Source organism: Gopherus flavomarginatus, chromosome 7, assembly GCF_025201925.1.
Source record: "Gopherus flavomarginatus isolate rGopFla2 chromosome 7, rGopFla2.mat.asm, whole genome shotgun sequence".
NCBI classification, from domain to species: domain Eukaryota; kingdom Metazoa; phylum Chordata; order Testudines; family Testudinidae; genus Gopherus; species Gopherus flavomarginatus.
Genome location: NC_066623.1, coordinates 7,454,168 through 7,471,646, shown reverse-complemented (window position 1 = coordinate 7,471,646; position 17,479 = coordinate 7,454,168). Strand labels below are relative to the sequence as shown.

The 17,479-nt window shown below is 47.3% G+C and overlaps 1 protein-coding gene across 7 annotated transcripts; it reads right to left on the bottom strand.

The window, feature by feature from the left end:
* On the bottom strand, positions 1–16,598 carry LOC127055040 (nuclear factor 7, brain-like). Of its 7 annotated transcripts, none has more exons than XM_050961605.1 (7): positions 16,483–16,598; positions 15,294–15,597; positions 13,853–13,948; positions 4,708–4,941; positions 3,265–3,284; positions 1,998–2,113; positions 1–1,856 (listed from the first exon to the last, which is right to left on the bottom strand). In XM_050961605.1, exons 2-7 carry the CDS (start codon positions 15,564–15,566, stop codon positions 1,312–1,314), a joined length of 1,284 nt encoding a protein of 427 aa, XP_050817562.1. In that variant the 5' UTR covers positions 15,567–15,597; positions 16,483–16,598; the 3' UTR covers positions 1–1,311. The 7 variants fall into 7 exon arrangements, with proteins under 7 accessions (XP_050817562.1, XP_050817566.1, XP_050817567.1 ...); XM_050961609.1 differs by having other exon boundaries at positions 15,294–15,591; positions 16,483–16,596; XM_050961610.1 differs by lacking the exon at positions 16,483–16,598 and adding an exon at positions 16,128–16,243.
* Positions 16,599–17,479: the final 881 nt, after the last annotated feature.

The window sequence follows — 17,479 nt, the reverse complement described above, 5'->3', positions numbered from 1 at the left end:
AGAAGGTCAGTAAGGCTACAGCTCTCCTTCCTCTCCATTGGTTCCTCAGGGCTTGTAACACCTCAACGAGCTGGCACCTAAACGTTTGCCACTAGAATAAGCCGTGTCCACTTCACAGATCAAATTCACAGAGTAAGAGAAGAAAAATCTCAGTAAGTCATTGAAGATCCATTCCCTGCCCCCATGCTTGCTCCACTCACAGGCAGCACTGTCCACTGTGTCAAGAAGATGCACTCCCGCCACGCAACAGGCGCCTACCCACTGACCAGGAGCTCCCTAGAATTTACCACCTGACTTCTACCTGCTTGTTCTAGTCCCAGAAAGGCAGGAGCCCTTTGAAGCCAGTGGTTTGAGTAGTTCCAAATGAGCCTCGTGGCCTTTTCCTGAGTGATTACAACTAATACAGAATCCAAATCATTGCTTCCACTGTGCAGTTCCTCCTTCTTCACTCAGGTTGCCTAGTTTCCTTTGAATCTTCTTAGGTCTTGGCTACACTCACACTTTACAGCGCTGCAACTGGGGTGAGAAAAAACACCCCCCTGAGCGCTGCAAGATACAGCGCTGTAAAGCGTCAGTGTAATCAGTGCTCCCAGCGCTGCACGCTACACCCGTAAGGGATGTGGTTTACATGCAGCGCTGGGAGAGCTCTCTCCCAGCGCTGCCGCTCTGACTACACTCACACTTCAAAGCGCTGCCGGGGCAGCGCTTTGAAATTCCAAATGTAGCCATACCCTCACAGTCTGTACCAAGGCGGCTGGCTGAGGAGGTTGTGTTCAGCTCAGTGTCACTGGTTGCTGCACGAGGCTGGTCTGAGGCCCTTGCAGCAGTGAGATGCACCATCTCTTTGCTGGAGGAAGGCTGGAGAAACCTCAGTGCACAGTATCCTATGGCTCTAGCTGAGCTGCTGAGGTGAGAGTCCAGGACCCCCTCGCCCCTGTGCCAAGGCAGGGAACAGAAGACAAAATACTGGGAACTAAGATTCAGTCACTTCTTCTCTCCTCACAGGGTAAATCCACAAATAGAGAGACTCTCCTTGACTCTGCCCCAGAGGCTTGGGATTTACAGGTTAGACTGATCAGAGTCCACACACCTTTGCTACATTTGCTCAAACAGTAAATGGCCAAGCACTAATGCAGAGGGGAGCCAACTGAGCTGTTCTAGCAGGCGATTCCTATTCTAGGGACAGTCCAAGCAGTAGCAACTACAGCCAAACCAGAAAGCAACACCAGCTCCCAGGGCCACCTGTTGTCTCTTTGGTATCTGCATGGCTTCCTGGGAGACTTCTTACCCCTCCCACCCCCACCCTCACCCTTACAGAGTCAGGTGGCAGATTCTCATGGGCTCCACGTTCAGCTTGCCGTCGCTGAAGCAAGTGCTGAAGAAGGGGCAGAACCTGCGCGCGGCAGCCTGGTGGAAGGTGAAGAGGTGGGTCATGTCTTCAGCGTTGTAGAATGCCACCTTCCTCTCTCTGCAGTCCAGAAGGACCCCCACCTTCCGGAGACAGCTCCTCGGGGCAAGGCGCACCCACGGGGTGGCAGTGGCCCAATACTCCGTCCCGTTCCTCAGACGAAGTGCCCAGTAACCATTCTCAGGGCACAGCTTGACCTTAGCTGCCCGGTCCACGGACTCTGCTGCCACCCCCAGGTCCCACTTGGTTTTGCTGCCCACCCAGACCTCCCAGTAGTGGCTCCCGCTGTCAAAGGTCTCGGAGCCCAGGACGTTCACACACTGCTGGAAACGCTTGGGGCTGCTGCAGACAGGTTGACGCCTGTCGCTCTCAGTCACTGCCCTCAGGTCTTTGGAGAGGATGAGGTTAGGGTGGGCTGATTCGGGGTCAAATGTCAGCGGAGCAGGAGCTATAACAGAGTTAGAATTTGTCAGGGCTTTGCTCCATGTTTTTCAGTCTAGGCGACTTCCCCTCCCTAGGCGCCTCTCCTCTGGCCACCTCCCCACCTGGACATTTCCACCCCAAGGATCCTGCACTGTGTCACACTCACCAGGGTGGATTGACTGTAGCATTTGTCTCCAGAAGATGTATTGCAGGGGGCCGCTGTACCGGTCTCTGTGGCGCTCTATGTCCAGGGAGGGCTGTGCACGCACATGCACCGGGGGCCTGGGCGAGCAAGATGGGGCAAGAGTGAGGCAGGGTCCAGACAAGGAGTTCGTTGTTTTTACAAAGCCATTAGCAAAAGCCCACTAGAAAAGAAGACTTGGACTGGGGGTGTTTTAGAGGTGAGGCCTTTGCGGGAGGCAAGGGACCAGAGCAAATGGACGGAGGGGGGCAGGGTACACAACAAGAGGTCAAGGGGGTGGATTACATCTTGCCAAGGAGATCAAACAGGAAGTCACTCTGACGGCAGAGTGATTGGTAGATACAGAGTAACCTTCAAGCTGAGACAGGCTGCTGTTCTGTCTCCCTGCTCCCCTACTGGCTGAAATGCCCTGGAGAAGGAAGGTGTAAGGCCCCAGAAGCCTTGGGTCAAATTCAGCAGAGATGGACACGGTGTTGTGGCTGGTAAAGCAGAGCAACATGCACTGGTTCACCATTCGGCAGGTATGCAAAATGAGCACGACTTACACACCACTGACCATGTTCTCAGCCCCACTCTTGGGGGCCTTTGCTCTGCTTCTTGGCAGAAAAGTGGGGGGAAATCATCCTTCCTCTTGGCCTTTGGTCACTGGGTGTGAATGTCTCCATTGTCTGTTCCGGATCCTCCATTTACACAAGTAGCCTCTATTCAGTTTGTTAATGACTCTGGTCTCCAGCCAAGCGGCTACCCGAGTCCAACACCTCATCCCTTCCCTTTGGAGTCAGTGTACAGCAGCAGAAAACACAGAGACAACAGGGGCGTACATAAAAATAAAAGTATTCCCAACATTTCCATATTCATCACACACAGCCCCTCTTTAGCTTGTACACCGTCATTTGATGTAACAGTTCTCCACTCTTCCCTGATGTGTAATTCATGCTCATTGTACGCACCCAGATATGCACCTGCAACTCCGTTTTCCCATTTCCATTATAGCCAATGCTTCCATTGAACCTAGCCCAGAAGCCCAGTACTTCTACATGAGAGCATCTGGTGCTCGCTGGGGGACGGATCCTCCTCCCCTCGCCTGGCTCCATGCCAATGGCCTGCTAGACAATTAGCAATGCTTTAAAAACTAAAAAGATAACACCTCTCTTCCCACCGTCCCCAGCCAAGGAGGGGAGATAAAAGCTTCATGAAAAGGGAAACAGCTTATTTGATTCCAGACACGTACCTGATAGCCATGCTCTCCACCTGCAATGAAAGGCAGAGAAAATTAACAATCACCATCCTTAATTCGTACAGCTGCACAAATAAATTAACTACCCTCTTTCCTGCCACCACATTCAAACACAGAGAAGATAAACACACCACTCCAACTGGACCCCATCAGGGGATGGACATTGTGTATATAAACCAAGGTTGTTTTGGAGGGCAAGGGGCTGAGGAGAACGACTCTGAACACATCTAAGATGCCTCAGTCCAAGGGCCTGAGAATAAGATCCAGAAGAGTGGGAGTGAGACACAAAATTGCAGCTGTCTCTCTAACAGTCAATCTCAAGAGAGGGCTCACTCACTCATGAACAGTCTCTCTCTCTCCCCTTCCCCTGTATACTTTCACTCGCCTGTCTGGGACTGATACCTTCTACTCAGAGGAATTTTTCAAAGATTAAACATGATTACAGAGATGGGCTCCAAAGGACACAGCTGGCTCTGGGAACCTGAGGCAGGTAAAGGCACGTGCTTTATTGAGTGTACCTTTACCTACCTGAAGTCACCAGAGCCTGCCTTCATTATCTGGGGCTCCTCATCCCTCTCCCAGTAAAGGAGTCAACCTCTTCGCACCCTCTCCTGCACCTGCCAGTCTGTTTTCAACCTGAGCTTCTGCAAAGACAACAGTGCCAAGGATTTACCCTTTCCCCTTCCATCTACTAACTTGGAGATCTTGCCACACACAATGGGGAGGGGTGGGGGGCATGGCTACCCACGGGGACATGACATGTGTGCTTTTGACCACTGAGGCACACTTTCCCAGCAGTGGCTCGCTCACTCACTTACCTTGCGTGCCAGCTATTCACAGTTGCCAAGAGCAATGATGGATGGTGATTTCTTACATGAGCCTTGACAGATCCATCTCACAATGATGCTCAGTGTTGCACCCCTGCTCCTTTTGCCAGCCTCAGGGTCCCTACATGTCTCCCCAGTACAGACCACATCTTAGTAGAGAGCTTGTCTCATGAACCACCTCCTCCCCTCCCATCCACAATCACAAAACATCCTTGTGGCAACCTCTGCAACTGCTTACATGGAAAAGTAATTAGGGAAGCATTCAAACGTATTTTAATGTTCCTATGATGTCATTTAGCAGATGGAAACAGAGGGAGGAGGTCACCCCTTGACCAGACAGCTTTGAAGGGACCACAGCAAGAGCTCTAGACCATCCAGGATCTGTGGATCCCAATTTTGGACTGTAGCTCTTGCCCTGCCTTGCTGCTTCCCTTTCAGATGTGTAAGCATAGATTACTGGGCAGTCCTACAGCACAATAGTTTCTTCTGCTGCTCTCCAACTTTCCGATTCAGATTTTGAGCTCTCCCCACCATGTGTCAGTATTCTGTTAACATCTTTCTCCCTCCTCCTCAAGCCTCAATGTGTTAAGAGCTGGCCGAGCAATCTCACCTCCAGCAGTAACGAGTCTTCCGTCTTGTTCAGGATTTCTTGTATGTGCTCAATGTTCTTTCCCAGCTCTGAGATCCCCTCCTCCAGCTGCATGATGTCCCCACGCAGCCTCAACAATAGCTGTTCCTCCTCTTTGGCCAGCTCCATTAACACAACTCTCTCCTTTTCCTCCAGTATTTGATGAAGTCGCTCAAATTCTGCCCGAATCTTAGAGTTCAGCTCCCCAGAGGCTTTCTAAGCAGAGGCAAATGCCACAGAAGACACAGTGAAAAGGGTTGCAGGTCAAGTTCCTATAGGGTTTCAGAAATCTTCATTTTTATTTTCTCTCCCGTCCTCTGCCTCATAGTTTTGAAGGGCTTTTAATCCACAGGGGAGCAATGACTGGGGTACTTTTAAGCAGATACACGCACTTGGTTTATATATATATGCACACACGCACACAGTGAAGAGTCTGGAAGGCTAATGTCAACTCCTTTTCTAGTGCTTTTTTTCCTCTTAGGCCTGGTGGACACTACGCGTTTAAACCGATTTTAGCAGCATTAAACCGATTTAACTGCGCACCCATCCACACTACGAGGCCCTCTATATCGATATAAAGGGCTCTTTAAATCGGTTTCTGTACTCCTCCCCAACGAGAGGAGTAGTGCTAAAATCGGTATTACCATATCGGATTAGGGTTAGTGTGGCCGCAAATCGACGGTATTGGCCTCTGGGCGGTATCCCACAGTGCACCACTGTGACTGCTCTGGACAGCAATCTCAACTCAGATGCAGTGGCCAGGTAAACAGGAAAAGCCCCGCGAACTTTTGAATTACATTTCCTGTTTGCCCAGCGTAGAGCTCTGATCAGCACGGGTGGTGATGCAGTCCCAAATCCAAAAAGAGCTCCAGCATGGACCGTACAGGAGATACTGGATCTGATCGCTGTATGGGGAGACAAATCTGTTCTATCAGAGCTCCGTTACAGAAGACGAAATGCCAAAGCGTTTGAAAAAAATCTCCAGGCTACACAGTGCTGTGTGACAAGAGTAACGGAAAGCCAAAGAATCAAATGGACGCTCATGGAGGGAGGGAGAGGGTACTGAGGACTCCAGCTATCCCACAGTCCACAGTAGTTTCTGAAAACTATTTGCATTCTTGGCTGAGTTCCCAGTGCCTGTAGGTTCAAACACATTGTCCAGCGTGGTTCAGGGTATAGCTCGCCAATTTACTCTCTCCCCCCACCACGTGCAAGAAAAGGGAAAGAAATAGTTTCTTGACTTTTTTCCATGTCACCCTATGTCTACTGAATGCTGGTGGTAGACGCAATGCTGCAGCAGTGAAGAGCAGTATCTGCTCCTTTCCCCTCCCTGGTGGCAGACAGTACAATATGACTGATATCCGTCATCACCATCAGCCCGTGAGTGCTCCTGGCTTGCCTCAGGTGATGTCAGCCGGGGGTGCCCGGGTAAAAATAGGAATGATTCCTGGTCATTCCCAGTAGATGGGACAGAATGGCTGGTAACCGTCCTCATCATCGCAACTTGGGGCTGAGCTCCATCAGCCCCCTCCCTTTCCTGTGTAAAGAAAAGATTCTGTACTGCCTGGACTATCATAGCAGTGGGATGCTGGGCTCCCCTCCTCCGCACCGCTTAATGTCCTGCCTGGACTCTCATAGCACCGGGAGGCTGCCTCCCCCTCACTTTATCTCACTAACAAGTCACTGTTTCTTATTCCTGCATTCTTTATAACTTCATGACACAAACGGGGGGGACACTTCCACGGTAGCCCAGGAAGGTTGGGGGAGGAGGGAAGCAACGGGTGGGGTTGCTGCAGGGGCACCCCCCCCGTGAATGGCATGTAGCTCATCATTTCTGCGGGATCTGACATGGAGCAGCTGTGCTCTCTGATACACTGGTTCTCTAGCACACTTGCCCCATATTCTAGGCAGGACTGACTATTTTTAGAAACCATAAAGGAGGGATTGACTCGGGGAGTTATTCCCAGTTTTGCCTTTGCGCCCCCGGCCGACCTCAGCCAGGGGCACCCATGATAGCAGCAGACAGTACAGAACAACAGATAACTGTCATCTTACTGCCCATTTACAATGGCAACAGACGGTACAGAATGACTGATAACCGTCTCTGCTATCACGCAAAAGCAAACGAATGCTGCCGTGTAGCGCTGCAGTAACGCCTCTGTTAGTGGCATCCAGTACACATACGGTGACAGTAAAAAAAAAAAGCTGAACGGGCTCCATGGTTGCCGTGCTATGGTGTCTGCCAGGACAATCCAGGGAAAAAGGGCGCAAAATGATTGTCTGACATTGTTTTGCCGGAGGAAGGAATGAGTGACGACATTTACCCAGAACCACCCGTGACAATGATTTTTGCCCCATCAGCCACTGGGCTCTCAACCCAGAATTCCAAGGGACGGGGGAAACTGCGGGAACTATGGGATAGCTACAGAATAGCTACCCACAGTGCAACGCTCTGGAAATCGGCGCTAGCCTGGGACCATGGACACACACCGCCGAATTAATGTGCTTAGTGTGGCCACGTGCACTTGACTTTATACAATCTGTTTTATAAAACCAGTTTATGTAAAATTGGAATAATCCCGTAGTGTAGATGTACCCTAAGTCTGTCACTCCAGATTTAATTAAAACCACTTCTGAGCATCATACTGATGTGATCCCACTGACGTACAGCTTCTGTTCACACAGCTCAGGCTTGCTACCTGTACGAACAACGTTTGCAACACGATTCTATGGGAACAGTAACACACCAGCTACTGATTGAAATGGTCTCATGAGTCCAAGTTCTCTTTATGGCTGTTCCACACTTCTGGGCAAGTTGGGGATGGACTTTGATGGTCAGTGAAAGTGGAACAGCATCCAAAGGCATTAGCAAAGGGGCTAATTTCCCCTGCTTAGACAGAGTGGCTCAAAGATGGCCCTGCTTTTTATATGGATTGTTTGGTCCAGCAACTGCTGTTTTTAGCCATTCCCAATAACAAGACTAAAAATACTACAAAAAGAGATAAATGCTGTTTCAGTAAGGTCATATCCAGCTATTTTATTTACATCTCTAATATTAAATGTTAATGTCTAGAGAGGCCCCGGTCACAGAACTGTATACCACCATCGAGCAGCAGCAAACACAGTCCCTGTCCTAATGTACTTACTGTGATGTTATACCCAATATTCCTCATAGAAATATGGCTATGATATGAATATGGCCTAAGATATACTTTATGCAAGATGGGTCTTGTAAGGTATCAGTGGAAAGGTTATGATTTACTAAATGTGATTATCCAACTTGTATGCATGCATCATTTCTGTATCTAAAGTTAGGAATATTGACTACGTAACAATTACAAGTGTGTGTGTCTTTGGGAGACACCCAGACAAACGGCCATCACAGCCTTGATCGGCCATTAGGAAGAAATGATAACACTGTGAAGATACTAATCTCTCTCCTTCCTGAGAGGCATCCTTGGATGTAGCTGTGACACTATCAGGTCAGGTGGTCTTGCCACCTGAGGCAAAATGCCACCTTGGACACTGCTGGTACTTTTCCACTGTAGGCAGATGGGGATCAAACAAAGGTTTCCTGCCTTAGATAAATCTTTTTTAAGGCTGGGGAGGGGGTTAATCGAGACCAGTGGTTCTCAAACTTCTGTACATAGCAAGCCTCTAAGTGCGACCCCCCCTTATAAATATATAAAAAAGTGTTTTTTATTTAACACCATTATAAACGCTGGAGGCAAAGCGGGGTTTGGGATGGAGGCTGACAGCTTGCGACTCCCCCATGTAATAACCTTGTAACCCCCAATCTGAGAACCCCTGTTGTAGATTCTCCAACACTGCCTACCCAAGAAGAAAAGCTGCTGAAAGTACCTGGAGGGACAAAGGAATTAACCTGATGGGAAAGGCAGGGGTCAGTCCAGACTGAGACAGGGGTCCAGACTGTAAGAAGAAATAACTGGAACTCTTAAGCTACAGAAACTTTGCAACTTGCCTAAAATAACATTTAGGGTGAGAAATTACTTCTTGAAACCAGTCTCTTTAAGATCTTAAGCTTAATATGCATTTTTTGTTTTATTTGCTCAGTAATCCGCTTGGCTCTGTTTGCTATCCCTTATAATTACTTACAATCTGTCTTTATTTCTGGTTTATCACATAACCCAGTTTGTGCAATTCATAATGGGGGCGGGGTACAAGAAGTTGTACAAATCTCTGTTTACATCGAGGGAGAGGGTGAATTTTTATGAATGTGTCCAGGTAGAGTAGGCCTGAATGGTAAGTGGGTTCCATAAGGATGGTATTCTCAGTGCCGCCCCTGCCCTGCCTTTACAGAATTTAACAAGTAGATTATTTTCTCCAAAGGAATTTAGTACACTGTTACAGCACCACCAATTAGCATTTGTTTTCTGCACCAGCTGATTTTAGCTTGCAGGACACACAGCTCTGCTGCAGGCAGACATTTAGGCTATGTCTATACTGCAAGTGTAACAGTGGTACCGCTGCAGCTACATCATTGTAGTGTAGACATCTGCTACAGTGATGGAAGGTTTTTTCTGCTAATGCACCCCTTGAGAGGCTCTAGCTAGGTCAACGGAAGAATTATTCCATCAACCTAGATGCGTCTACAGTAGGGGTTAGGTTGACCTAACTAGCTTGCACAGGGTGCAAATTTTTTCATAGCCCTGAGCAATGTTGCTAGGTTGACCTTCATTTTAGGTGTACAGCAGGCCTTATTTTACACTGAGTGGCTCTTTGGATTAAGACTCAAAACGAGCAGTAGGTGGCAGGGGGAGGGGCACAACACAGCTGCCTTTGATTTCTCTAATTAAATACTCTTGCAATGTAATACAGCCAGAGAGAGGATAGAAGGGAAGTCTTCCCCCAGCCTTCCCTGCTAGAGGCACTGCTGGAACCCTGCTTTGGGACCATGTGGATGCCACTAAGGTCAGAAGTAAAGTCACTGAACTAAGCTTTTCAAATGACCTCTTTGAACTCAATGACCTTGTCTGAATTGCTTTGACAACAATCTGGGAGTAATAAGAACGGCCGTACTGGCTCAGACCAAAGGTCCATCTAGCCCAGTATCCTGTCTTCTGATAGTGTCCAAGGTCAGGTGCCTCAGAGGGAATGAACAGAACAGGTCATCATCAAGTGATCCATCCCATTGCCCATTCTCAGCTTCTGGTAAACAGAGCCAAGGGACACCATCCCTGCCCATCCTGGCTAATAGACATTGATGGACCTATCCTCCATGAACTTATCTAGATCGTTTTTGAACCCTGTAATAGTCTTGACCTTCACAACATCCTCTGGCAAGGAGTTCCACAGATTGACTGTGCGTTGTGTGAAAAAATGTGTCTTTCTGTTTGTTTTAAACCTGCTGCCTATTAATCAACTTACAGGTCTTAAATTCTAGACTTAGGTTAACATTTTCAAGAGGGCCTAAGTGATTTAGGAGCCTAAGTCCCAAAATTAAACTTGAAAAATGTGAGTTGGTCTCATGAGTCATTTTGGAGCCTTTGAAAATGTTACCCCTAGTCTGAGGTCCTGAGCCCCAGTGTGGCTCTGGGCTTCTGCATTTGAAATGGTAACTCAGAGACAGATGTGTGCGCAAATAATTTTAGAGGTTAATTACATGTCAGGAAAGACATTACTGTTTTTTGTCAGTTTTAAACATGCTACCTTCAAGCTTCACCAAACATGCACTTGTTCTTGTCTGATGAGAAGGGGTAAATGGATGCATTCTATTTACCTTCTCTATAGCATCTGGTATGCATCTCTCGCTATCCCCCAGCTCCTTTAAACAGCTCTACGTTTTCAGTCTCTCCTGGCCCCTAGTTGTTTTCCTTGCTGGTCTCTGAACTCCCCTGCCCTTCTAGTTCTGCTGTATCTCTTTTCAGATGAGGTGACCAGAACCGAATGAAGTATTCCATATGAGAACATACTGTTGATTTATAACAGCATCACAATAGTCAGTATTATTCTTGTCCCCATTATTTCGTTTGTCTGCTGCAGCAGACTGAATGGCAGCTTTCATTGGGAGGTCCATAATAAGCCCTGCAGCTTTTTCCCTGAGTCATTACAGCTAATTCAGAATCCAAATTATTGCTTCCATTGTGCAATTACAGCTAACTTGCATTTGTCAACACTGAATATCATCTGCCATCATGTGGCCTGTTCACATGGGTTGCCTGGGTTCCTTTGAAGCTCTTTCATCTCCTCTGATTTACATAATTTTATGTCAAGCATAGGCTTTGCTACCTCACTGCTCACCCCCCTTTTCCAAACTGCTAACGTATAAAACAGCACTGGTCGTAGCCTTGACCCTTCAGGCACCTCCACTGCTCATCTTTCACCATGGCGCAAACTGATCGTTTGTTCCTACTTTGCTGTCTGATTCTTAGCCAGTTTCTATTCACAGCAGTACTTTTCCTCTCACTCCATTATTATTTGTATTGTTCTAGCATCTAGGATCTCTAGTCACGAACCAGGATTAGGGTGACCAGACAGCAAGTGTGAAAATCAAGATAGGGGGTGATAGGTGCCTATATAAGGCAAAGCCCCAAATAGCGGGACTGTCCCTATAAAATCGGGACATCTGGTCACCCTAACCAGGATCCCACTGCACTAGGCATTGTACAAACACACAAAAAAGATGGTTCCTGCACCAGAGAGCTTACAATCTATGTAACCTTAACCACTTCGTTTTCTCGCTAGCCTTTTGGGAAGGAATTTGTCATAGGCTTTCAAAAGTTTGTATCAATTAGCCCTCCTTGGCTCATATTTTATTGACAAGCTCAAGAAATTCTAGCTGACTTGAAACACATCCCTTTTTAGAAGCTGTATTTGGTTTATTCTCATTATACCATATTAAATCAAATGTTTATAACTATCTCTATTTACTGTCTCAACCAATAATTTCCCTGCTATTACAATGAAGTTTACAGTAACTGCTAAGCTCACCCTGGGAGTTAGATCAATGCAGTTAAGACACAGATACACTTGCTAGCCTCCAGGATAGCAGCTGATTTTAATGAGAGACTGAAGAGTTTTCTTAGCATTTCAGCAATTTCATTCTTATATTCTTTCAGAGCTCTTGGGTGCAACCATTCATTCCTAGAGACTTTTACATTTAATTTCTCAGTTGGTTCCAGCACCTTCTCTTGACATCTCAGTCTCTGAGAGCATCTCATACCTACTCTTGTCAGGTAGTCAGTATCTCCCAAATATCCTATGTAGTGAAGACGGCTGGAAAGAAGAAATGTTCTGTTTCTGCATTGCCCATATCCTCTTTAATTGATTTAACAAACCTACTGACTCTCCTGCTGACTCCCTGCTTCTGTTACACTTAAAGAATTTATTATTTGGTCTTATAATTTTGGCCATTTGTTCTTGCAATGCCATCTTACCCTCCTAATTTCTTTCTTACATATCATCAACTGCTGTGGTTTACGTTCCCTTCTATTAGCTTCACTAGGAATGGATTTCCATTTTCTGAAGGATACCTTTTTGGGTTGGATAACTGGCTCAGCCCTGCCATTTAGCCATACTAATTTATTTCTTGCCTTCCTGCTTCATTTTCAGTTTCAGCCCTTTGCAGTTTTGTTCTGGTAAGCTCAACACTAAATCCAAGAATTTTAATTTCCTTACTTCTGATGGGCCTTCTTAGCCAGCTTCCTCAGATTTTTTCCTTTCTGAAGTTTAGTGTTACTGTGCTATTTTTTGGTACATTTCTCTTCCAAAAGTTAAGTGTAATTATACTGCAGCCACTATTACTTTGGGGTTTATCTATAGTAATTTGGTGAGTTAGCCTGTATCACAACATTTAACTTGACTTTGAGAAAACTCAGAAAAGAATATTTCGGTTCCTAATGTTCTAAGAGTGAATATGAACTATAGTGCATTTATAGGGACTATTGTTATCTCTACAATGACAGGAATATTTAAATTTGTTTATTAACCTAACTGCTCTGTCATGGAAACAGACCTGGGATCTGACTGATTTTGTGGTCACATCAGTGCTTTTTCAGTTAAAAAAACCAAAAAACCAGTCTGGCAACCCTCCAGAACTAGCAACTGCTCGTCAACCTAGCCCAGATGTCATCTTTTATCATGCACTGAGCAATCTGAACCCTGTCTAAGCTTTGGTGCACCAATTTATCAGAATCCAGTAATTGCCTGTGTTAACAAGTACTTAATGCCTCTTTTCTGGAAACAGTCTCTGAAAGTTACATAGGTAATACCTTTCTGGTTTGTGAGTGACAAACTTCATTCAGGATCCCTAGGTAACTCTCGTTTGGCTTCTGAAAACACATCTGTGTTTGTACACACACACACACACACACACACACACAAACACACTAGACAGATCTAGATAGATCTCAATATATCTAGATAGATATAAAAATCAGCAATCTTGACTAAAACCATAAGAGCCAGACACACAGACACTGTTAACTGTCACCCAATGAGCTATTATACGCAACTATAAAAGTATGCCCCAAAATAAAGTTTATCACGTGGCTTAGGGAAATCTGACAGATCCATTGGCCCAAGATGTAACACTGCTGAGGAAAAGCTCTGATGTATTTTACTAAGGTTCAGGAGCCTTTACCTGGCTTTGTACACTCCTCTGTAATTACCCTAGGCTCTCTCTTTAAGCGCTGTGATTACAATTATTCATTTTCTCTTCTGCAAAGGCATCTCAGCAGATCAATCACTGCCTTAACTGAGCAGCTATTCTTTGCTGTCTCTGCAGCATTTTTACTTTGCTCGTTTTAATCTTTTGCCCATAGTCTAAAAAAGATACTTGGCATAAGACGACAGTGATGGTAGGTATCTGCTGTGAGCCTGCTTATTGGTCAGGTTGTTCAAGGGCCCAGATAACTCAGCTTTTGATAATATTCCATTTTTATTCTTTTCTCCAGGTAGAAGAGCTCTGATTATATCCTGCCTGATCCTTACTCACCCTGCAGGCAAGCTTGTAGCAGCAGTGGTGTAAAGGGTAGGGCCAGTATATTATTACAGGGGGCTCTTGGGTATGCACCACCTCTACCAGTAACCTCCCAGTCTTCCCTTATCCAAGTGAATGGCATTGCCACGGAGCCTACACGAGTATAGCTGTGAGAACTGGCATTACCGTCAGATTGCAAATATCCTCCTCTGCTGTGTGCTTCATTTGCACAATGTTCTCCATCTCTCTCTGGTGAGCTTGCAGCGCATCTGCAAGATGTTTCTAGGAAGGAAAAATAAAAGGAGACCATTTCACTACTCTGCTATTTTACATAAAAATGGCCATACTGGGTCAGACCAAAGGTCCATCTAGCCCAGTATCCTGTCTTCCGACAGTGGCCAATGCCAGGTGCTTCAGAGGGAATGAACACAACAGATAATCATCAAGTGATCCATCCCATCCCCCATTCCCAGCTTCTGGCAAACAGAGGCTAGGGACACCATTCCTGCCCATCCTGGCTAACAGCCATTGATGGACCTATCCTCCATGAACTTATCTAGATCTTTTTTGAACCTTGTTATAATCTTGGCCTTCACAACACTCTCTGGCAAGGAGTTCCACAAGCTGACTGTGCGTTATGTGAAAAAAATACTTCCTTTTGTTTGTTTTAAACCTGCTGCCTATTAATTTCATTTGGTGACCCTCAGTTCTTGTATTATGAGAAGGAGTAAATAACACTTCTTTATTTACTTTCCCTACATCAGTCATGATTTTATAGTCCTCTATCATCTCCCCACTTAGTCATCAATTTTTCAGGCTGAAAAGTCTGTTTTATTAATTTCTCCTGATATGGAAGCCGTTCCATACCCCTAATCATTGTTATTGCCCTTTTTTGAACCTTTTCCAATTCCAGTGCATCTTTGTGAGATGGGGTGACCACATCTGCACGCGATATTCAAGATGTGGGCGTACTATGGATTTATAGTGGATCAGCCTACATGTATGGCACTGATTCTAGAAGGGCAAGTAGCAGCTGTTCAAATCCAAGACTCCCCATAAGGCAAAAACAATCAACCAACCAACCTGAGGTGTATGGTCATGAGCTAAGCTGAATTTTTACACACATTTGAAACCAGTGGGTTGGAGAAACTCCAGACTCAGCATACATAAGAGCTGGGGATATAAATTTGCATGGGGTTTAATGTTTGTTTTGAACTCTCTGGGGCAAGGAGTCTCTTATCACTTGTTTGTACAGCACCTAACACAATGGATCCCTAATCCTGGATAGGGGGCCCTACATGTTACAAACAATAACAACGTGTGATCAATGTCACAAGGCAGCAACAAGTGAGCAATGCAAGAGAAGCAACAGCACAAAAGCTAAACTACAGATGCAACTCGCCAGACGCTAGAGAGAGGAATAGGGAACCAGTCAGTGAGAGAAGCAGAGAGAGTCTTCATTGTGCTCTGCCCAGGTGGTTTCACAGTTGAATGAGCCTACCTCAGAGAAGTGGGTGGGTAAGAGATATGTCAGATATCTGTTCTACGCTGGGCTGAGGCATGTGTCTCTGCCTCAGATTTTACTATGACTGATGCCTTCTAAATAAGCATGTCAACAGCCACTCACCTGCATTTTTCTCTTGTGGTCCTCTGAGCTGCACTTCCGCACCTTCTCCACCACTCCTGATACCAGATAGTGGGGGCGAAAGGTGCGGCTGGAGAACTCCCTTCTGCACTGGGGGCAGGAAGCCACACGGGGGCACCTGCCCCAGTAGCCTTGGATGCATGCCCTGCAGAAATGGTGCATGCATTCCAGCATGACAGGGTCACTGAAAAGCTCATAGCAGATGGCACAGGTCAGCTCTTCCCTCAGACTCTGCTCCTGACTCCGGCCAGCCATTCCTATTCACACACACAGCACGCTCCTGGATCTCAAAGAGAGGTCAGAATGAAATAAACATCCAGCCCCCTCTTTTCCACCGCCCACATACTCTGGACACCTACCCTGACCCTCTTTCCACACAGTACTTTGGCCACACATCAGCAGGCCAGTTGGTTAGAGGGTTTATTGCCAGAACTCTGTGCTACAGCACAAGTGCCCAGAAACTACGAATGGGCCCCGTGATTTGCAAACTCTCTGTGCACTGTCCTCTCTATGGGTTTCTAAAGAGACATGTTTAAGTTTACTGCAGTGCAGCGAACTCCAGGCAAGGGATCTTCTCCTTTAAGCTGGGCTGAATCAGTTACTTTCACTTCCCCTAACTTCAGGAACAATTCTCAGAGGCTTCTTTGGGTAATTAACCCTATGGCCGTAAAAGAAGCTGGGAGTAGGAGATGCAACCCTGAGTCCAGGGAGGCCCTCTGCCAGCTGTGTAGGGTGCACTCCTTATTTCCAGTTGGGGAAAGGAAAGTGCTCACCAACAGAAATCACAGGGATGGAAAATATCCACCTCCCCCATACTTTGCACAGCTGGATCCTGGCATAGCTTCCACCACCACGCCTGAAGTCTTGAATGCTCCTGCCCTGCCACAGCTGCCCCCTGAACAGCCCCTGACCCCTTAATTCCCCTCACCTGGCCCCCTGAACCCTTTCATTGCCCCCACCCCTGCCCCACCTCCTTGATTCCCCCCGCATCTGGCCCCAGCACCGCCCCCCTGATTTCTCCCCATCTGGCCCCACCCCCTTGGTTCCCCCTATTCCCCATCTGGCCCCACCCCCACCCCCTTCATTCCCATTCCCCATCTGGCCCCTGCACCACCCCGACCCCACAACGGGCCCCCTTCATTCCGCCCCCCAGCTGCCCCTCCCCCCTTACTGCTCGGGGCTCAGGCGCCGCCTCCCCACCGCTCCCGTCCGCTAAAAGTGACACGCGAACAACGGCCGAGGGCCGCTCCGCATTCCCAGCGACCCGCCCTCCCCGGCGAGTGACACCGGCCTGCACCAACCGGAGCAGAGCTGTGCCGGCCACGCCGTCGCCTATTGGCCAGCCGGCTGCCCCCGCAGAGCCGTGGCTCAGTCGTATGGGCAGGCGCTGCGGGCCCGTGTTCCCGAAGGGGGGTCGCGTCCTGCCGCCTAGTGCCGCGCCCCTCCCGGCCCCCAGCCTGGCCAGCACCCCCGGCCCCCCCCGCCTTACACCGTACGGGCTGGGCCGGAGCCTCCATCCCTTAGATTCCTGGAAAGCGCCTTGCAGGGCGCGCAGACGTTGTTTTGCAAACTTGCCCTAGTTTAAGGTGTCTGGCCCTAAGCCCTGGCTGGCTCCGGGTCCCTGGAGGAACTGTTCGCTGAGGGCCAGTACAGTCGTGTTGAAAGCAGGGATTACAGGGTGGTGTAAATCCGGGGAGAAAAAGGCCTTTCCACTTGAAATATGCTCACTGGACAAGAGCTTTCCACCCCCCCAAATCACTCCGCACTATAGGATCGCCGGCCCCAAGCTTTCAAAAACAACAAGCCCCAGAACCGCAAAGTCATGAGAGTCAAACAAAACATGCTGAGTTAGTCTTATTTGCCTGCTGGTTTTTAACCCTTTAAGAGTCATCTTTTCAAGTTTGCTCCACAACCACAAGGGCTAGAAACTTTGGTTAAAAAAAGAAGGAAAAAAAAATTGGCATTTTCATGTAATTGCCTGATATCAGGACCTGGGACTTTCAGAAAGACACCAAATAATTCGAATTCATGACCCGGCCACAGAGTAAAAAATTCTGAACTATTTTAATTGAATACATTCAGATAATGATTTTATCAGAGGAGTTATTTATTATTTGCATTCCCCTGGTGCCTCAGGACACTAATCATAGAACAGGACCCCATTGTGC

Excerpts from the sequence above, each read along its gene's own strand:
- LOC127055040 (XM_050961605.1), bottom strand. The coding sequence starts at position 15,566 with ATGGCTGGCCGGAGTCAGGAGCAGAGTCTGAGGGAAGAGCTGACCTGT. Across the intron at positions 4,942-13,852 it reads AGGATATTTGCAATCTGACG|AAAGCCTCTGGGGAGCTGAA; the intron begins GTAATGCCAGTT and ends GCCTCTGCTTAG. Across the intron at positions 1,857-1,997 it reads GCTACAGTCAATCCACCCTG|CTCCTGCTCCGCTGACATTT; the intron begins GTGAGTGTGACA and ends ACTCTGTTATAG.